General features: G+C 42.7%; 1 protein-coding gene across 2 annotated transcripts in view; it reads left to right on the top strand.

The window, feature by feature from the left end:
* ERBB4 (erb-b2 receptor tyrosine kinase 4) overlaps positions 1 to 21,969 on the top strand; it is a 599,354-nt gene that overhangs the window by 311,362 nt on the left and 266,023 nt on the right. For both annotated transcript variants that reach the window (XM_051623560.1, XM_051623561.1), the window contains exon 3: positions 6,526 to 6,712. In XM_051623560.1, the coding sequence (XP_051479520.1) occupies positions 6,526 to 6,712 (187 nt within the window). The remainder of the gene's footprint in view (positions 1 to 6,525; positions 6,713 to 21,969) is intronic.

The raw sequence follows: 21,969 nt of genomic DNA, 5'->3' as shown, positions 1-21,969 counted from the left end.
TATGATCTGGTTTCTACCAGTTGTCTTAAATACTGAATCACAGTTTAATTCTGCAACCATGCAGCAGTGCAAGGTTCCCAGGTACAGCTGTTAGCAAAAGTACCACCAAGCCCTTCATTTGTCTTTGATGTTTATGAAAGCAAACAGAAAAACTACCAGAACTTCCTCTTTTTTTTTGATAACACATCTGAATCTAAACTGCAACTTTAGCGGTTTGGGCAGTAGGTTCTCTGAGGCACCGCGGCAACTCTAGTTATGATACACTGGTTGCTTCTGGACCAGGGACCAGAAAAACATTTTCCACAGTGTGTGTTCTGATATTCATCAGTGTGCTCGAACTGGAGGGGTTTTTACCCAAGTTTGTAGAGCATATCTGAAAAACTGATGGTGCCCAGAAGGGCTTAGCATCACAATTTCACAAGTGTCAACGTAATTGAAAGGTGCACAGCGTGGCAGGAGACAAGGCACAAGCTTGCTGTAGAACAAAATTCCTTACGTGTGTGCTGGGTGTAGGCTATGGCATCGTCTCTAAATGGAGCATCCTCTTAGACTTCAGAAGTGTCAGTATGTTCTGCGTGTTTCTCGTGGTTATGGATGGGGCTTTGAGAGAAGCTGGCAACAGCCGTGTGCCTGGATCCTCTAAATACATCTCCTGAACTCCTTTGAAAGTCTGAACTTATCTTGTCACTAAAAAATCATAGTTGTCAGTGAGCGATGCATAGTTTGATGCTAATCGAGCTCCATAAATTGCAATAGGCCACCTATTTCCATACTTTGGCTATTAGTATTTCTCTTGCTAGCACTGCAAGTGGCTGCTTAGAGGCCACTTTGTGGTTATTCAGTAAATGTTCATTTTTTTAAATTGTGACAATGAAAGATGCATTGCATTGCATGGGTGAGAGTGTATGAAAAAATAATGAAAATTAATGGGTGATGTTTTAGGTTGCCAGCACACTCACCAACATGCCCAACTGAGTTTTGTGAAGGTGGATATTATGATTGCCCTGAGGACTTGTTAAGCAAGTGTTGTCTTTGCAGTTTGGTGTTTCTTCCTCATAATTTAAACAGGAAGCAAATTTAGCAAATTTGTTATTGTGTAGTTTTAATCAGATATGGATGTTTACCTTTCAATTGATCAAACAACAAAATGAAAAATGTTGTGTTTAAGTCAACTCCAGATACGAAAACCTTGTGAAAGAGATGATGCAGTGGTAACTATTCACTATCACTATTTTAATGCAGACTTAGCTGCAGCCTGTTAACCTTTGTTAAGGCAGAAGAAAGGATTATGTACTTCGGAAATATTTTCCTGTACGTATTGCTTAGAAATCTCTCTTTCTTAGGATTTAATGCAGCAAGTGCTCAATTCATGCTGGGGAGTCAGCCTAGCTCCTTGGATCAAGGTCAGGAGATGCCTGAGCAGCAGCTGAGCCATGAGAGAAGCCACGTGGTGTCTTCCTGAAGTGAATATCCCTTGAAAATAGAAATTACTTTATTTGCAACAGATGGGATGAAAAGTGTCCACTTGGTTTATTCCCCACATATATCTAATTTAAAGTTCTTTACCCTTTTTATTTCCCTCCTTGTAGCGGAAGAAGAGGAAACCTCTCTGTCTTACTGCAAACCAGTGCTGGAAAAGCAAAGGCTTTTATCTTTGTCTCACAAGTAAATATACTGAGTGTATATACTTTGTCTTTTTTAAATTATTATTTTTTTTATGCTTGTGAATTAAACACTCGTTCTTCAGGTGATCCTCATCTTCTGCACTTGTGTTTATTGGCACTTTTTGAAGTGAGATCAAAGCAAACTTTAACGTAGATTTTTTTGGAAAAGGAGAAAATTAACCTAACAGGTAATTAATTGCCTGGGGTCCCACAAGCAGGAGCTGACCCCTGCAGCAGGTTCCTGTGGCTCCGACTCCCGTGCCGGGCAGCGCGTCCGGTCAGATGAGGCAGCAAGGACTTTGCCGGATCAGTTCCACTGACTGGATAAATAATGTGTCTCCAGCTGAAAGAAAACTCCACAATATAGCTCTCTTCGGTGCCTTAGCCACAGTCTAACCTCTCCCAATAGATGTTAAGAAGACGTGGTAGTGTTTATGAGAAACATCAGCTTCCCTAATCGTTCATTGATCTGTTATTCTGGGCAGAACGATGAAGTTTCTCTGCTGTTATTTTGCTCTGTTTCTCTCAGATTTGTTTGACTCGAGCTGAAGAACAATTTAAGATGGCAGTGAATAATCTTGCCTTTTACGCCCACCTGACAGGATAATTCTGGCTTTCATGTCGGGACCTTAAAATGCTTTACCTGTGCTCCGCTAACACTAGTCGTCATGAAGGAAACAGGTTGTCTGGCGCTCATTTTCACAGTAAATCACCTGGAAAAGGCGGCCGTTTTGGGGTGGGGGCCAAGGCGGCCATTTTGGGGTGGGGGCCAAGGCGGCCATTTTGGGGTGGGGGCCAAGGCGGCCATTTTGTGGCAGCCCCTGAGGCGCGGCAGCCGCCCGGGGCAGGGTGGCGGCTGGAGGCGTGAGGGGTTTGAGGACGCCACAGTGGTGGTCATGGTCGTCAAAAGGGTAACGTGTTTTAAGGCTTAAAGACGAAATATTCCTGTGTGAGGGAAAGCCGAGGCGGGTAGGAGAGGGGTCTGTAGCTGCCGTGTCTGGCGGGCGGGGGGTTCAGGACGGCGCCGGGCGTCGGGGACAGCAGGCTGCCGAGCACGGGGACTCGTCTCCCCTCTGGAAACGGATGTAGGTGAGGAGCTTTTCTCTGGTAAATATATCAGACTGGAATCCTGTGCCTCAGGCGTGGTTTCAAAGCAGCTCGTGAGGCTTTAGGTTTGCCAAGGATTATTAGCCTTTTCTTTTCTCCCCGCTCCTTTTCTTTCCTGCTAGAAGCCTGTGCTTTCTTATTTCAGGATCTGGCACCTAACGGGGCCTCTCAGAGGAGCAGACACCTTTAGCTCTTGAACCCTCGGACGTGTCTCATCTGGTTTTGAGCAGCCAGGCATCTGCTCAGAGGCCCTGATGAACAGCATCCCTCGTCCTTTTGTGACAAGGAGCCTGGGTTTTCGGCCTGTTCCTCATTTAAATCTATATGCTCATTCCTGCTGCTGTACGCAAACAGCTTTCAGGAGCCAAAATGAATTTAGTGAAGCAGCTGGGATGCTACAGGAGCCTTAGCCTGTTGCTGCCTCACTCAATGGCTTCTTCACATACAGGTCATGTCTCAAGGGCTGGATAGATGACAGGGAAAAGCAAGGCCATGCTGGCCAGGAATTCCCAGTAAAAATAATGCTGTAATGAGGGAAGGGGTGAGTCCTGCAAAACCGCAGTGGTCAGCATGCAAGACTGGAGGTTGCCAGAGTTAACTTGGTTTTCCCCATTGGAAAGTTTTAGCTATAAGTCTGTTGGTGATTAACCTGCTTCTTTCTATTGTTGTAGGTTATGGGAACGAAAATGCAGTTACTTGTGTCCTTGTCTCCTTTTTTTTTTTTTTTTCATTCCAAAGGGAACAGATTCATTCATGAGAAATGTGTTCTTGCAAGGACCTCAAGCCCTAGCAGCAGAATCAAACGAGGAGTTGACATTCAAACTACAACTGCTGAGAGTCACTCCACCTTTTTGGTGGAATGGAGATCAGTGCTAAAGTAAAAGCAACTCAAATAGAGCATTAGATTAGTTGAGCTTCTACCCAAGTTCAGGATACCTGAACAGGAAAGGGTTCAGTATACAAAGGATGAAAGGTTCAAATCATGCCTCACCTTGGCATGAGTTGCAAAGGAGCAGATCAGGCTGGCTGATCCTGTCTGGTGTGAGGATTTGTGAGTCTGCATGGAAGCCAACAGGCATTTTTGCCATGACTCCAACAGGGCTTGGAGTGAGCTCCAAGTGGGCAGATGTCCATTTTCAGTAAGAATCATGTCAAAACTTGCAGTGACTGACAAAGTGACATTACTGACCAAGAGCATTCAAAACCTGAGCTGCCTGCTTCACTTCTAGTTCGTTTTTTCAAGCTGAACGTGTCAGAAAACACACCAGCCTGAAAAATATATTCTTTCTCTGCATTTTTCATCCAAATATAAATTAAAAAATAAAACACCAAAATAATATAACAGGCCACTAGTTTTGGTCGGTCAGGTTGCTCTGTTCCAGTAAATTAGAAACCATTAGGTTTATTTTCATAATTTTGTTTTGCACGGATTCTGCAGCAAATAAATAAGTGGAAGCAAAGGGACTGGACAGGAACCTCTGGCTGGTCAAAATACTTTCCATAATTTGTCATTTCAGCTGGACAAACCACATAAAGTATGGGGCTCCTGGGGTAGTTCACAATTATCAACAACAGAGCTTTGGTTTTCTTTTTTTTTTTTTTTTAACTTCAGAATGAAGATTTGCTGCTGAGTGTGTGTGTGTAATTTCAGTGCCGTGCTGAATTAGGGCTTGTTGTTTGGCAGTAAATAAGACATAACCTAAAAATAGAAACCATGGCTGTAAGTGACAAAAATTGGCAGGGAGGACTTGGTCAGATGCAGTTTTGGAACTGCTTTTCATTTTTTTCAACTCAATTTCAAGTTAAACATCCCTTTAAATTAATTAGAGCAATCACAGTATCCCTAGAATATCACTGGAGAAGCTGAAGCTGTGAGTATAATTTTAATATTTCCTAAATTCTGAAGAGAGGCCAAAAAAGCCAGCCTAAGGAAATTCTTGCCTATGATAAAAAACAAATTCCTGAACAAACTGGCTAAGCTGAAATGTCTAAAAGCAAAGAGCTATCATGAAAGTGCTGGAAAGCTTCTGATTATAATGGAATCAGTGTCCCAGGGTATAATGCAGCTCTACATTTAATGCTGAGCTACTGAACTGTACTTTTCAACCTAGCTCAACTCACTGGGTTCTCATCAAAGTTCTGTAATGACACTGTGCTCTCTTTAGATGCCATGCAAGTCTTGAAATAGCTCCAGAGCTTTTTCAGCAGCTTCAACTGAGTAACAGACGTTTGACTTTAGAAGGACAGCCTGCAGTTTGTGGCATAAGAATCCTTCCTCATGCACACTGCCACTCTCGTTGATAATCTTCTCTAAACCAAATTAAAAGACTCTTCCATGATTATATATATAACATCATGGCAACAGCGCTGAACCATAAAAACAAAAGCCTGTCCTTTGTGCTGCAAATCCATGTCACCTTTCTTTATTAATGATACATACACAACACATTTAATGTGATGCCTGCTAGTGTTTGTTTGTTTTTATTACGATATTGACTGCAGCCCCCATCGTGTTAGTTATAGCCTGTACAAGTTACTCTAAGCAGAATTTTTCCTTCTGTGTATTGTTTAAGTTATTGACTTTGCCAAAGGGAAGAAAAAAGTGCAAGCAACCACTTAGGCACACAAGTAGTTTTTATCCATTTTGGGTCCATTAGATATGCATACACACATAAATATACGTCTATGTTGGTTTTTTTCTAGAAACAACTTAGGTCTATTAATGGTTTTGACTTAGAAAAACTGTTTCTAGTTATTGAGTTTTGGTGTTTTTTCCCTTTGCAACCTGAGCAGACATTTTCTGAGTATAAGCAAAAGGGTTATTGAGTAGTTGATCTAAAGCAAACCATGACTTCAGGTAGACTGAAGGTTCAGCAATCATTTTGCAAGGTGTTTTCATACTGGTTTTGATCAAAGTCTGGGGTATATAGCATGTGTGGTTCCAGCACTTCTGATTGAAACTTGAAGTGGAATCTCTGCAAATGTTCAGTGATGGATTTAATTTAGAAGTACAAAAGTGCATGTTAATACATAGAATCACAGAATGGTTTGAGTTAGAAGGGACTTTAAAGATCATCTAGTTCCAACCCACCTGCCATGGGCAGGGACACCTCCCACGAGCCCAGGCTGCTCCAAGCCCCATCCAACCTGCCCTTCAACACTTCCAGGGATGGGGCAGCCACAACTTCCCTGGGCAACCTGTTCCAGTGCCTTACCACCCTCAGAATTCCTTCCTAATGCTTAACCTGTATCTCTTCCAATTTAAAGCCATTCCCCATTGTCCTATCTCGCTAGGTCCTTGTAAAAGTCCCTCCCCAGCTTACTTGTAGGTCCCCTTTAGGTGTTAGGACTCCCTGGAGCGTCCTCTCCTCCAGGCTGAACAACCCCAACTCTGGGTTCTGCTCATGTCCTGCAAAGGCCTTTGACATGCTTTGAGTTTTGTGCAGTCATCCTTTTGTGCATCTGTAATGTTTACTGTGAATTTCTGCTCAATTTTAATAAAACTTAAAAGAATATATGTCTCTGTATTTTCAACTTTTCCAACCACTATCTCTAAAATAATCCATTAAATTGAAACAGAAATGTGGTTAAAATCAATAAGTTGAAACAGAATTTGTTTTCCAAAGTTGTTTTGTGTTTTGTTTTTTTTTTTCGGGGTATCAGTATCTCATACTAAAGCATCCACTGTATGAGTAACTCAGAGAAATTAAAAATGGATCATTTCTAAAGTGTTTGTTTAATTTATGTCTTTCAGTCTATCCGAGAAGTCACAGGCTACGTTTTGGTGGCTTTGAATCAGTTTGAATACCTTCCCTTGGAGAACCTGCGCATCGTCCGTGGGACCAAACTCTACGAAGAGAGATATGCTTTGGCTATATTTCTTAACTACAGAAAGGATGGGAACTTTGGACTCAGGGAACTTGGCTTGAAGAACTTAACAGGTAAGTGAAACTTGCCAATATTATGGATCAGTTGCCAGAAAAAAAATTAGCTTGCTGAATATTTGCTTCAGTGCCCTCAGTCACTTGCGTTCTGCAAATAGCAGAGGTGCCACAAGAGGCTGGCGGTTGTGCATTGTTTAAGAGGCTCAATGGTACTTAATTTCATTCCTTTTTTGGTTCACAACTGTACTTTTCTCAGGACTGTGTATGCCTAGAAGCATAGTCAAAAATAGCTGCTGAAAGAGTAGATGAACTTTTTCTTCATGCTGAGACCATGAGTATGTTGGTTTCCTTGTGATCCTTGGTTATTGCACATGTGTTGCTTTAGGTGTTATGTATTATCTGCCAAGTTAACTTAGCTTTAGCATCCCCTCTGCCTCTGTGCTTGCTGCTGCCTGTGTCACGAATACTGCTGCACTTGGTGGGGGGAGAGGGAGATGGTATCTTTAGTACATGTAATTTTAGAACTCCATTTTCTAAGAAAAAAATAGTTTATTATGTATAGTGAGAAAAATGGTTATTTTCTGGAGCCAAAAATTTAACCCAAGTCCATGGTTTTATGTTTGTTTCTAAGCGTGAGGCTGGATCAAAATTTCAGTTTCTCCCAGCTGAAGATCTGCAGTCAGTGGTTTGGGAGATTAAAAATCAGCTAAATATCACTGGACTGTAACTTAATAAAGTGCAGGCAGTGGCAAGCTCTTTTTAGGGAGTTCGCTGGAAGTATTTTATTTATACCTGGTTCCTCATGAGCTATGAGAATTTCTATGCTAAGCTTTGATGATAAGCTATTTCTGCTAGTGGCTAAATGCTGACTGATAATCACTGACCTGAGCTGGATGTGGAGTTTGAACGTGAGCGTCGAAAGGTGGGAGCCTTCTGAGCTATATTTAGGCAGCCTTCACTCTCTGCTTTTTTCATGTTGCAGTGTTCAGAGTGGCACACAAGTGCCTACGGGTCCTCATTGTTCAAGCCTCACTGGGCCATACAACTAAGGTTTCAAAAACAAGAGGGAAAAGGTGGCTTGAAATATTTTACAAGATAAAACAGTTTTGGCTGACTCTTTCTGATCAGCCTCTTTCTTCCAGTTATATTTTTAATAATTTTCTTTACTGAGATCATTGTGCTGTTATCAGAGTGCTTTCCAAGGTATCTAAATCCCAGCTATCCACTACTCTTCACTCTCTCATTATAATCCAAGTTCCTCCTCTTCTCTTCCCACATTTCTTCCCATCTTTCTGATTTAGGGTGTTCTTTGTAACTGCCTATGCCTTCATATAGTACAGAGCTGTAATGGTATAGTACATTGAGTAATAATAGTATCATCTGTTTCTCCACATATTTTTCTTGCCTGTGGTGCTCAAAATGCTTTGTAAAAGACATTAGGCTGGGTGAAACCGAGATAGAGAGGTGATAGCAAAGCCAGAGGACTGGAACCCTGTCCTCTTGGGTCTGGGGCTGCTGTTCTGCCAGGAAGTGAGTATTTTCTTTGCAGTGCTTGTTTAGCCATGGCTTTGCTGCTTAGTAAGGTAAAAAACTATTTTATAGGCTCCAGCTCAAGATCTTTTTCTTGAACCAGCTGCCCTGCACCAGTAGGTAGTTCATCTGACTACAGAGATTCTCTCTGGAAGCAGCTTTTACATGAAAGGCACAGCACCAAAGCTGCCCAACAAATAGTTGGACTTTATTTTCAAGTGTCTTGAGAAAACCTGCCTTAGCTCAGCCTCTGAATCTTTTCTGAGTTCATTGCAGTCACTTCATCTGATTTAGGCATTTACAAAGCCCTGTGATGGGATAATTTGGCTCAAAATGTATTGTTGTCTCTTGGAAGAAAAGTGTCCTAATAACACAAACTTGTCTCCTCTGAGCACTTAAAATAGCTTTTGGGTGCTGAATATGAGCCAGTGTGTGCTTCAAAATACTCTTAATGTTTTCTAAATATCATATGCCAGGAATCAGTATCTTCAGCAGCAGTTCTTTCACCATTTTGCATACTGGTTATGATGCACCTGGCTACTTTAACCCAAATGCTCCCCCTGAAGCATATTGATACTGAATTTATTTTCCTAATGCACCCTTAACATTAGTAGCTGCATAAAAATAACTGATGGATGTGATGTTGTAAGGCTACAATAGATCAGCTGTGTTTGAACCTATTCTGTGCCTACCAACTGCTTGGTATTTACATCACAAACAGCCAGTGATTTGTTATTAAGATTAATCAGCCTCTGTGAACTTGGAACCTTCAAGCTTCTAGTCCACTGCAGGTTTCAAAAGATGGGCTTTGAATGGTGTGTCTCTCCCACTTGAGTAAAATATAAAGATAACTCCTGCCTTGCATGTGAAGAACTGTGTTTCCAGGGCTTATGCCTTGTTTGCAGAAGTTAGGGAAGTTTTGTTCTTATTTGTGCAATGCCTGGATGGTGGGATCCTGAGGGTATTTCTGTCCAGTACTACACAATATACAGACACTACTCCCTGTGTTAAATCAATAAGGAAGCTGCTCTCACCTGCACATTACCCGCAGACTTCACCAGAGACAGGGTTTCAGCCTCCTGGGCTGTGCCATTGCATTATTTTCAGCGTGTTGTTAACAGCTGTGTTTTTATTGCCAGATATGTCTGCCAGGTTTTCATATTTAAGTGTAACTTTAAATGCTTGAATTTCCTTCCTTATGCTATAAAAAATGACAGCTATGAAGGCAGTAGGTTTTATCTCACACAGAAAATGTGATACAGTTCTCACTCAGAATATGTCTGTCAACACGACAGGGAGCTTTGTTTGTGTGGCACAAGCCAGAACCGTGTCCTAAAATTCATGTGACACTTGCAAAAACTCTTATAAAAATCCTTTTCTCACTTGTTATAAAAACTTAGTCAATGATTCCACAGAAGTGTCAAAACCAAACAGAAATTGAACTAATGAAGTGGCTGCTGCCATCTCCGCTGGACTCATCTCAGCTTGCAGGTTCAGCTGCCAAATAGCCTGAAAGTAAAAAGGAAGGTTTGACACACTGAACGTATTATTCAGCCTGAGATTAGCAGAATAACTTGATGCTGAGGGAGCAGGTATGCCACCTTTTTCCCTTCATTGCCTGTGAGCTACTGCAAATTGTTCCTGTCTTCCCCAGGTAGCTTGGCAGTCAACCTTAACTTATCCAATGAAAGGGCATAATCATTGTTCACACTCTAAATATAGAGAATACCTGATGGCTGCATTTCATTACTGCATTCATCTTCATGAGTGGGGAAAGAGGGATAACTCACAGGTGCCAAAACCACTTCTGAGGTATCCCATATTTTCCCCTGAGTGAAGATGAACAAGAGAGATCTAGAGAAAATGATGTATCTTTCACTGAGCAGTGATAGCCTCATCTCCCCTATTGGCCTTGGGGACACGGGCTCCCCTGCGTGTGCAACCATTGAATTCCTTTAATATATTAGAATAAATTTGGCTTAGCAGTGATTATTCTAGTAACACAAAAGAGCAGCGAAAGATGTTGTTTCTTAACTGCTTGTTTTGCAGGAATGCAGGTAAATTATCTATTAAGATAACTGAGGGTTTTGTGACATGCATATTGTAGCTGAAAGATCTTGGTCAGCGATGGCCCAAGAAATTAAATCTAATTTGATGGGCAGGAAAATCATGGGGGAAGAACCATCTTCACTGGGTATAGAAAGTGATCTGTTACAAATACACCCTTCCACAGATTTTTGTGATAGGTTTTAATTTTTTGCTTTTTGATTAATCTATTGTTAATCATTCTATAAAAAAAGCTTTAAAGTTCTGTGATCATTCTATAACCTTTTCATTTTCTTTTTTTCCCCCACAAGAAACAGAAAATGCTAAGGGGTGCTTTAGGGGAGGGAGAAGAATAATGATAACTATTAGGAAAAAAGCTTGCTTTTCAAATAGTTTCTTCTTTTGGTTTTTTGTTTGTTTGGGGTTTGGTTGTTGTTTGTTGTTTGTTTTTTTTTAACATAGATTGTTCATTTGCTAGAATTCTATTGCAGTTTGACCTGATAGGAGGGAGGGGCATGGGAGGAGTCGAACTTTATTTCAGTTTTGTTAGCTGTGCACATTTTGGACCTATAGTGTCTTGGGAAGTCTTATTTAGATACCCATTCAGGACCTGAGCTCCTTCAGCACTGTGTGACTGCACATAAAGCATTTTTGTGGCAGGGATTAAGGCCACTCCCTTTTCTTGCCTTGATCACAAAGCGCTCAGCCCATGTCAGCAATACCATTCCTTAGACCACGAGCACACTGCATGAGCCACTGGTAAGCTCCCAGTGTTCAGACATGGGAACACCTTTGTGTGACACCTGGCTTGAGCTGGTGAGACTGGGGTACCCTGGTTGTGACATATTCCTTAATTGCTGCAGCTTCATACTAGTAGCGCAAGCTGGCAAGTATCATAAAATGGTTTGTACTGGAAGAGACCTTAAAGATCATCTAGTGCCAATCCCCTGCATGGGCAGGACACCTCCCACTAGACCAGGTTGCTCCTATAGCCCCTTCAGGTACTGGAAGGCTCCTGTAAGTTCTCCCCAGAGCCTTTTCCAGGCTGAAAACCCCCTACTCTCTCTACCTGTCTTCATAGCAGAGGTGCTCCAGCCCTCTAATTTTCTTTGTGGCCCTTCTCTGGACTCTTTCCAACAGCTCCATGTCCTTCTTGTGGAGCTGAAGAAACAATATGTAACTTGCCTCAGGCTTCCTATGCAACAGGTGGACAAGGAATCACATCTCTAACCTCAGAGAGGTGTTGCTAGGATACATGGAGGAATGAGAAATCTGTTTTTAAAAAATCCTTTTGGTACACTCTGCATGGGGGTCTGCTGCAGGAGTTATCTGCCCCACAGAGGAAGATGCAGTGGCTCTGTGATTGTCCCATGGTGCTCCTTTCCCTATCTCCTCAGACCTGCATGGAATGCAGAGGCATTTGTATCCCAGAACATCCCTGCTGACCAGCTGGTGGGTAGAAGAAAAGGAATAAACACCCCAAGCATGGCTATGCTTCCTTTGGGAGAGAAGGATTCTTCTGTGTGGTGGCACAGCCCTCAGGGGCATGGTGCAGGACCTGCCAGGGGTTCCCCTTGCTCACCTCACCCTTGTGGAAAGAAGGACCAAGGCTTGTGGCTGCCCCTACACTCATAAATGCAAGTGTGCCTGCTAGCATGCATCTGTCTCCTCTCCCCCAGGACACCGTTCTGTTTAATGGAAAAAAGAAATTGCCCCATTCCAGCTACTGGAAGATGTTGTGAGTGTGATCTGAGAGCCTGGAGAGCGATCTCTGCTGGCAGTGGATGCGCAGCCACCCAGTGCTGAGCACAGGGATAGTTCCAAGTGCAGATCCAGGCTGTTCCCTGCCAGTTGGCATCAGCACTTGGGAACGCTTCCAGGCACTCCTCTGCTTACAGCTGCAGACATGGCCCTGAGGAATCCCAGATAAGGGACCTGCAGGCTGAGGAGGCACTGCCTCCAGCTAGCAGAAGGTTGCTCGCAGGTGTGATCAAGGCAAATATGTATTTTGTATAGGGCCAGAAATAAATGCTGATTTTGAGCCCCATTAGATTTACACTCATTAGTTTAATATGTTCGGTAACAAGGGTGGGACAGAGTTTTTTACATTTCAGTAAAGCCAGAATTTTGCATAATCTCTCTGAAGGATTTAGATAAGCTAAATAGTACAACTAATGTCTGTGATGCTTTTCAGCTTGTTGATCAACAATTTATGCTCAGTTTCCTTTATTTTAAAGCACTTAACTGTTTTCAGCTTTTTTGTCTCTAGTGTCGGAAATGTGCAATCTTGTTTTGAATTATTATGGCAAGGAATTAAACAAAAAGCTCATCACAGTAATGGTGTATTAGTAAATGTTTTAAACTGGAAAATCCAAATATCCCATAGCTAGTTGTTTGTTGCTGTCCCCCTGCCCCCGATATTTTCACATAAACCGTGAAATGCATATAGTGGAATTCAAATGGTCTAAAACAGTTTATTGAAAGTAGTACACAGAATGTTTCATGTGAATCTCCAGTGTCATGCAACAGGATAACTTCACGTTGTGCAGCTTCTCTCGCAACAAAACAAGGCTTAAAATCATGGGAGGAGAAAGAAGACCAAATCCTTAGCTGGTGTAAATCACCTTGCTTGCTTTGACTTCATAATGAACTGAAATTTAAATTGCCCTTTACTTTATTCAGTGGATAATTTAATTCATGCTTTAATTTATAAGGTAACTACTGCCTAACTCCCACTTAACCCCTTTTAAGGATGTTGTGTTCAGGGTATTCTGCCAGGATTAATACCAGCTAATGATAGCTGACTTAAGGCATGTCTACATGGTGCAGCAGAGCTCTGCACAGGGTTCCTTGAGCTAGCATCGAGCCAAGCTAGCTGTAGAAATAGCTTTTTACCACAGCACTTGGGTCCTGTGCTTGGGCCAAGTAACCCTGCAAGGTGAACACAGCAGAGCCCTCCTTTCTAACTGTGGTCTCTGGAAATAGAAGCATGTTAACCTGGGTTTTCAAGTCCTTAATTATATGGCTGCTGGGTAAAGAAAGGGAGACTGGGAGGAAAGGCTGGTGTCTCAAGTAGACAGAGGAAATCCTCTCCAGCCCTGTGGTGTAGCCCCTGCCTCTGCTGCTTTCTGTTGTGAAGTACCACTTCTACAACAGAGCCAGTAATGCTTGCCTACTTTAATTAGATATATTTTGAGAGTTTGGTATAAAAATGCTAGTCAGGGAGGATCTGACGTGAAGTGTAATTCAACTTTTAACGCTGACAAATGTTAGTTTAAATGTCATTATAAAATGCATCCAGATAGGCTGCCATTGTCACCTGATAATGCCGTGTAAAATAGTAATACAATTCATTCTCTTTTTCTTGGCAGTTTCTCCTTTTAACCTCCCTGCAGTAGTTCTCTCTATCTGTGCATTTTTCAATTACGAAGTAAGAAAATTTCCATGTTCCTGAGGTGTGAAAAACCCTTTAGCTTTTTAGAAATATGACCAATCAAGATAAATCCAGTAATAGTGAAGGCTTCTAGTAACGGAGTAGCTTTGCCTGACTCCAGTGACTCAAGAGCTTTAGCAGCACAAGGATTTCTCAGGCCACATGCTTTGCAGGGAGTTAAACAGCTGAACAGAGTAATCTCTCCATTTCAATCACACGGGTCAGGAATGGGTGGCATTTCAAAACATCCAACCTTGGCAGACAGATCTGTGTTGAGCTACACTATAATGTAAGTAAAATGCAATAAGCATTGCAGTCAGGAAGAAATGGTACAGCTTATAGTGACAGCAGAGCTGGAAAAATATATCCCAGCTCCCCACCTGCTTGGAAAGGAAGGACGTGGCTTATATTCCACAGCCCAGGCCAAATTCTGGTCTTGACCAGGTATTTCAGAAATTAAAATCCTTGCTACTTTGGTAGTATATCTTCTTCAGATGGTCAGATGGGTGAAAGAAGTGTTAATTTCAGTGGGTTTTGTTTTTTTTATTTTGCTGCTGCTTTTTTTTTCTCTACAGTCTTCTGAATTCATTGATTTTCTTATTTGCTTCTGACAGGCTACAGCTGGCAAGAAATGTGGTGCTTTTGTAAAATAATTAAGGTCTTGTGTTACATGGGGAATGTAACCTATCAGCAATTTCCAGCAAGAGGCAGGTTCCTGAGCAGTGAGCACAGGGCAGTGGGCTCTCTCTGTCCACTCGCAACTGGGATGTGAGCTGTAAGGCAGAGGGACCAGTTTCCAGCAGAGTGGGGCTGCTGAGATCTAGAATTCAAAGAAGGTTACATCAGACCCCTCGGTTTACAAGGTAGAAATAATTGGTGTTCCTAAGATATCTTCATGCCTGTTTGTTTTCATGTCATTTGATGCTGAGGGAAATTCCCTAGAAACTCTATATGGAGGGACTGGAAAAGCAATGAACCAAAAACTGTTTTATTTAGTGCATCTAGCTCCAGGGAAGCTCTTGCAGACAGAGAAGACACAGAAGCCACCCCAGACACTTTGCACAGGGACAAGACTGTCATGTAGCCTTCACTGCCTGTGGGCTGACAGAGGCAAGTGCTCCCATCTTCCACTTGCCCAGCTCCATCCCAGGCTGCTCGTTCCTTGTCTGCAAACAAACCTGTTTCTTGCAGCATCACAAGTCTCAACCTGGCCACATTGGGACTAGTCTCATCAAAACCAACCAACGTGGGGTAGTTTTAACTTGGGTGGGTCTGCAGCAGCATTGAGATGTGCAGCAGTGCAGGGCAAGGAGCAAGCTGCAGTTCATTAAGAGTTTATCTGAAACTGAATTTGATCACACAAGCTTTGTATGTTGGGATGAAAAACAGAAATGCTGCTGTTAAAAGGATGTGTTTTGTGTAGTTTGTGAAAGCAGTTCCAACAGACTGAACCTATCTGCAGTGCTACTTTGAGATGTCCTGCCTGCAACTTCCAGAGTGAGCTTCTTGTTAGCTTACCCACAGGAACACTGCTGAATTTGCACACAGACAATAGCAGTTCCTGATATGGAGCAGGGAGTTTACCATCAGGAGCTTTCCTTATGTGACTGGGGGAAGTAAAATGGACCTACAATTACAGTTGTCTCCAGAGACCCTTCCTGGCCTGCCTCATTTCCTCCCCACGCCCTGTCCCACAAAAATGGACACGATGAGAGGGATGCATCCAAGGGCAGCAGTTCTGGGCAACTGGTCATGCTGTGATTGTGAGTGTGCTTTGTAAACACTGAAACAGGCAGTCACCTGCCCTGCATCTCTGCAGAGCTGCTGAGGTAAAGGCAGAGATGAGCAGGAAAAAGTAACCTTGAGGGGAGCACAAAAACAAAAACGCAGGTCTGTAGAAAAAGGGAAATCACTGTAGGAACAGAGGGAAGAAAATGGGAAACACCCAGGGATGTGACCCACCATCTAATGGTGGAGTAGAAGGGCTTATCATCATGGATGAGGGAGCAGACAGGCTGCACAGGAGTGTGTCTGATACAGGACTGCTGGAGTTCTCTGGGACTCGAGACCCCCTAGTTGGTCCCACCTAGTTTTGCAAGCCCTGCTTTCCATATAAAATGAACTTTGATTGGTCTAACGTGACAGCGTGAGGTGATTGGAGTGGGAGGCAGGTAATGCATGTGGAGGCAGAGCTGTCCATGGGCTGGAGGAGCCTTTTGTGCATAGCTAGAAACATGTCTGCAGGCATGGAATGGGGGAACAAAGCTATCAGATGAGGAGAACACACTGGAGGCCTTTTTCTTTGATGTTTGGAAATTGCTTAAGGGGCTGTCTTCTCTGAAACCCCTTTGACTTTATTATTTTTTTTTCCTTCTGCTCTCCCCTCCAGCCCCCCTTGGTGAAACTTTCATAGATGTGCTTTTATTTCTTAAAGGCTTAGAAGCAAGAGGACATCCATCCATCCATCCAATCATCATACAAATGCTGTGCTCATGCTAGAGCTCCCCCCAGGAGCTAGTTTCTGCTTCTGCCCATCAGAAATAGCACAGCCATGTGCTTTGGGTTAGAAACCACAGGTACTCCTGACACAGGGGCATAGAAGGAAGGGCAGCATCAAAGATCGCTCAGTGTGCCGTACCAGAGAGAAGAGGTTGTGGTGGTGTTTCTTGGGGTTGTTTTTGTGCTGTTGTTTTTTTTTTTTCAGTCGTTAGCTGGGCATGCATTCAGATTGATGCTAAAGGCTGTGAAAACTTAGGGAGCTGCTTCCATCACAGTGGTTTGGGTAGAGGGCTGTAAAGTTATTCAGCTACAAAAATGGCACTGGGGCACGGGTACCCAAGGGCAAGATGAAGAAACTGAGTTTACCTCAGAGAGGTTTGAGATGTGCTTGCCAAGACTGTTGCAAGTGGGGTGAAAGAAGCTCAGCTGCTTCAATCTCCTGTATGTAGACTTCAGTTAGAGCTATTAACAGATTTTTTGAGAACTTTTTTAAAATTTAAGATTGCTTGACAGTGAAGTTTTCTGTAAGAAAGGAGTTCTTTAAAAAACAAGGAGAAGAGTACTGACGTTTTCAGGTACCATCTTTCATGTAAAAACTAAAATCTATGGCTTATAATATTAAACAGCTTTTCATGCTTCTGTAAATTAACTCCCATTTACAACCAAAAAAATCCCCGCCATATTTTATGTTAATTGAATGACAATAATAACTGAATCTGGTTTACACTGAATTTGCTTTTTGATTGGATTTCAGCTTGCTGAAGTATTTGTTCTTGGCTTGTTCACCTATCCTAGGAAATTAAAGGTTTTCTTCAAAACCTTAAAAAATTATTTAAAAGCTGTTTTCTGCTCATATTTCATCTCAGTATCGGTTATAAGATACTTCTTTTGTAGTAAGAGTGTGTCCAATGGAAAACAGACACAGAGAGCAAGTTGTAAATGAAGCAGCACAGCTGTTGGTTGTGGTGCAGGTCTGTTGATGTGGTTTGACATGAGCAACCTGCTTCTTGGCAAGGTGAATTGTCTTTTTTCAGGAGCTGCTTGCTCCTGTGTCTGAACTTAACCCAGTGTACTAGCTGCAGACTGCTGTGCATGTCCCTAGAGCAGGCAGTAACCATTTCTGAGGTTATACTGGGTGTGTAGCCCTAATATCTGCATCTCTGCTAATTTTTAAGTGATGTGACTAACTGCAGGGCTGGTTCTAAAGTGGAAAATTAAATGCAGGAGCACGTTGTGTCTTGGAGTGGTTCCCTTGGTTTACTCTTAAAATTTGTTTTATAAAAGCACACTGGTTCTTTCTTTTTTTCTTTTTTTCATTTTTTTGAGCCAAAGAAACATCAATACGTGCACCTGAATCAGTGGAAAACTGTGGTGAGCTTCAGGTCATGATTGAGTTCATTCCCTGGCTTGAGGGCCCACTTCAGATCCTACTGAAATTATTCTTTAGTAGCTTTGTATGAGAAGTAAAGTGCATGTGTAGCCCAGGAGATGGGGCTTTCATCTCTGGTGGAGTTAAGTGAGTTTCATTTCCATGAAATAATAATTATTATCTCCCCCTAATACTTGAATTCTTTATGAGCCTTAGCCAGTTAAAGATCCATTATCCTGAGCACAGTGTAATGCAGAAGAGGGGCAAACATTAACAATAATTTAAAAGTTGTAATGCAGAAAAGAGTCAGACAAATGAAGGTAGAGGCAAAGCTCCCTGTCCCATATGTGGTTGATGGGGAAACTGGGGTGGACACAGCTTTCTGAGTATGTCCTAGACTGTGTAAGAAGCCCACAGGGGTTGATGGCAGACTTTCCTTCAAGCTTAATGGATAGTTACGAGCTGTGTTATGGCAAAGTCAAACATTGACCCCCATTAGGAGGATACCCAGAGACTGTTGTGTTGTAGTGTTGGTGCCCTCTGCCAGCCTCATTGAGAGGAGGAAAGGCATTTTTTTCTGAAATGGTGATGTTGTGCTCCCAAATTTTATTATTTATTTATTCCCCCCCCAAGAACGAATCACACTGCTGGCTCTTTTTACAGACCAAAGTGCCATGTATTTATTTCTTTAATAGGAGCCATGTGCTACTCTTCAGTTAGATGTCAAAGCCTTGCTACTGAGGGTTGCCTCTGGCTGGTGTTTTTCACAGAAACATGCAGGGGCAGCCAGCCTGGACCTGGTGCTGATGGCTCGGTCTGTCAGCGTGGCTGGTCAAGCTCCCAATTGGAGACTTTTCTGGAGAAACAGCAAAGGTGGAAGGGATTATTGTTCTGAAACACGCCAAGTACAAGATAAACTGGGTGGATCAGCACTTGAGTCTCTTTTCCCCACCCCAGCCTCTGCCTAAGCAGGGTGTGTAGGAGTTCTGAAATGATGTTGTGACTGCATGGCTGTGGGTTTTTTTGCACCTGCTGAGCTAACTACTATGTGTGGTAGCCGTGCTTCTGGCGGTCACACTTAAGTGCTGATACAGGCCAGTTCCAGGTGTGTGCTGCAGTGCTGCTGTCAGGTGAACGTGACAGTCATGAAATACTTCAGCAACAGCTGGACTCAGAGGCTCCTTTGCTTTAGAGAGTGCTGATCTATAAGTGAGGCTTGATATCTTAAGAGGAGGCACTATGCTAAAATGTGCATAGCGTAAGGTTGCAAGGACAGCATCCTCCTCGGCCTATGTCAGAAGAAGAGGTGAGAGAGATGTTTTAATGGCTGTGACTGCCTAACGGCTTAATCACATGGACTGTACGGTTAGCCCTGTGTGAGCTCAGTAAATCTTACTACAGCCCCTCTTTCATCCAGGAGCAAGATTTCTAGATGTTCAGAGCTGAGTGGTTTTGATTTAATATTCAGAAGCATTCAGCTTCCCAAATAAAGATAATCGTTTCACTAGTTGAGAGATTTATTAGCATCTTAACAGGGCCTTAGTTTTAGCCTTTTATTCCTCCCTTTCTAAAAAAAATTCTTACCACAAACCAGCCTTGAAGTTTGAAAAAGTAATCAAAGCTCTGCTGAGCAAATTTGACTACACTGATGAGTTGAATGAGCTGTGACCTCTGCTGACCTCATTCTGCTCCACTTCCCCTTCAGGCTGGTAGCAGTGGCTGTAGGTAAACAGTAATCTGTTAATTTAGCCTCTGGTATAAACAGAAGAAACATACAATTGCAATCACTGTCTTGTCAGTGGGCTTATCCAACTTTGCTACTTTGCTTCTGAGGAAGAAGTGGCAGTGCTGCCTCTGGGCTTCTCTGCTCAGGAGACTTTCCATCCTGCAGATTTTGGATGGGGCAGATTATTGCTTGCTTGTCTCAACAGAAGGGCTAAAAGTGGCATGGACTTCCTGGGCATATATCCTCCAACATCCCCGTTTGCTAGCTCTCATCCTTTATCCTTTCTTGCATCCTTCTCTGGAGACAGCTGCTGTCCATCTTATTTTTCTTTGGTGTTTCTGGGAATACATAAATTTTCCTGTATGGAGACAGGTTGTGACAGGTGACCTTACTGTGCCAGTCCTAAGAAGGCAACTTAGGAACATGGAAATAATGTCCCATTGTTGAGGAAAGGAGGGTTGGAAAGGACTATCTTCCGTCCAGTTGAATTCTGATAAGCATTGCACCATATGTAGTCTTTAGGAGGGCCAGACATGGATTTATGGAGGGCAGGAGGGAACTGGGCAAATGGAGTTGCAGCTTCCTTCCCACTTCCCAAGCCCTGGGGTGGCAAGTTTGCATGCTACACGGCACACGTGACAGCTATGTGGTGGCAGTGGTTCTTCTGGTTGGGTTGTGTCTCCTGGCCAGCACCAGCTTACAACTAGGCAGGTGGGTTGTTTGTCCGTGCCTTTCAGGGCCAGTTCAAAACTCTTCTGTTCCTGTCTGTTGTTGGTATCCAAATCAAGTCTGAGATCTTTCCATGAGCAACATGAGAAAGCTGTCTTGCTGCTTCTGACTTGGTACAGGCATAGCCTCAAAGATGGAAGCTGTGGGGTTTGCAGCATCTCAGGGGTTACTGGAAGAGGTCGCTGTCTCTCTCTTGGCGTTAGCATGTGGCTGGTGTTTATGTGCTTTATCATTACATGAGAGTGGTTTCACTGACCCTGCAATGGGAGGTTTATGATAGGAGGCTCTGATGGCTGTTTTCAGATCCATCTTAAGTGGGATCTGATGCAGAGACTCAGTGTAGCCTGCTCAGAGATACAAGGATTGCTCTTCTCTGTGCTTTCTGATGTGGGTAATTAGTGTCAACATCTAGGGTTTAAGGAGAGCCCACAGAAAACTTAGTTGGGTTTAAGCAAAATTTCTCCTTAACGTGAGTTGTTAAATTGAAACAAGCCCCTCATGAATGTCCTTTTAAATCCATTTACAAGTGCCTTGTATTGATTTAGCCTAGTTCAGTAACTCAGATGAGCTAAATTGATGTCTGTGCACGAAGTTAAGTGCATTCTCTGGGGATTTCATACCTGCTGAACTGACTTTACTTCAAAGCTGATTTTAGTTGAACCAATGCAAGCCTTGTGTAAAGAATAGGCTTTTCTTATTTGTTGCTACTGCTTTGATCAAAAACAATAGAAAGCAACATATGGGAAAAGTAAATGAAACTGGAGGGGAAAAGGTGTCTTTTGCCCTGCTGACTGTAGTGCTGGGGTGCCCTACTAACTTTGTTCCTATTTTTAACCTTGAATGGATGTTAGCATTTCCCAAATACCTTAGTAGCAGCTTCCTTTCAGCAAGGCAGCTGTTTGAAAAACATTGCTTATTTAATGCTTTTGCTCCCAGGTGCACTGTTACCTAGGATGTGGAGAAAGGAGGAGGAACAAGTGTCTTACAGACCTCCTTCTTTGTCTCCTAAGCCAAACAAGAACAGTTAAAAGCCCTTAAGCAAATATTTTTCTTTTCCCTTTTTACACAGACTCTCAGATTTTGTCTAGAGCTTGGTGTCCAGAGTTATATACCAGAGTTTCTTCAGACCTTAAGCTGACAGGTTCTTTTTATCTCATCCACCAAGAGCTAATCATAAGTGCCCAAACTACCACTTGGGACCAAAACTCTGCTCCACTGACAGTGTGGAAAGCAATTGAAACCTAAGCCACCATCTTCCTGAGCTGGCCCCTGGGCCTTGCAGCAAAGGGACATGGCTTCCCTTTAGTCTTTCATGAACATAGGATGTAGAAGTTGATTGCAGATATGTGAGTTACCACGAGTTTATGAGTCACTTTTTCATAAATCATCACTCAATGGTTGAGTTGTGATGACTGGTGATGTATATGCTCATTGTACCCTAAATGGCTCACAAACATATGTTTTGCCTTTTATTACCAAGGTTTAGGTGGTGGGGCAGTGTTAAACAGCAACAGCACAATCTCCTGAAACTACTCTCAATAAACAATGCACTTTTTCTTACCTGTTGAGGAAAGTGTTTCTGCACAGGCGTTTCTAAATTAGGAAATCTGGGGCTGTGTGCGTGTTTTAAGTAATGACTTTGCAAGTAAACGTAAACATTTGTAAATGTAAATGTTATAGACCTGAGCTACCTTTTTTCTGGACCTCGAAGGTCATCAGTTTACAGAGGGCTCATCTGTAAGCAGCACTTCCTAGTCATGGCTCAGAAACTTATAGAAGAGCAAAAAAAGTAGCCCCTGCTCTAAATAGCTCAGAAGGCCACTGGAGGACCCAGAGAGGGGAGGGTAAAGCAAACAGACAGTAGCTTCTTATGGGGCATTCTGCACATCCATAGCTACTAAGGCAGCCAAGTTTCACTTCTGTATGAAGGCAAAGAAGATTGGAGGGGGAGGATCTGAAAGAGGTCAATGAGATAACTTGCT

The sequence above is a fragment of the Apus apus genome, chromosome 6, assembly GCF_020740795.1.
Source record: "Apus apus isolate bApuApu2 chromosome 6, bApuApu2.pri.cur, whole genome shotgun sequence".
NCBI classification, from domain to species: Eukaryota; Metazoa; Chordata; class Aves; order Apodiformes; family Apodidae; genus Apus; species Apus apus.
Note: the sequence above shows the minus strand (reverse complement) of the source record. Positions and strands in the feature narration are given on the sequence as shown.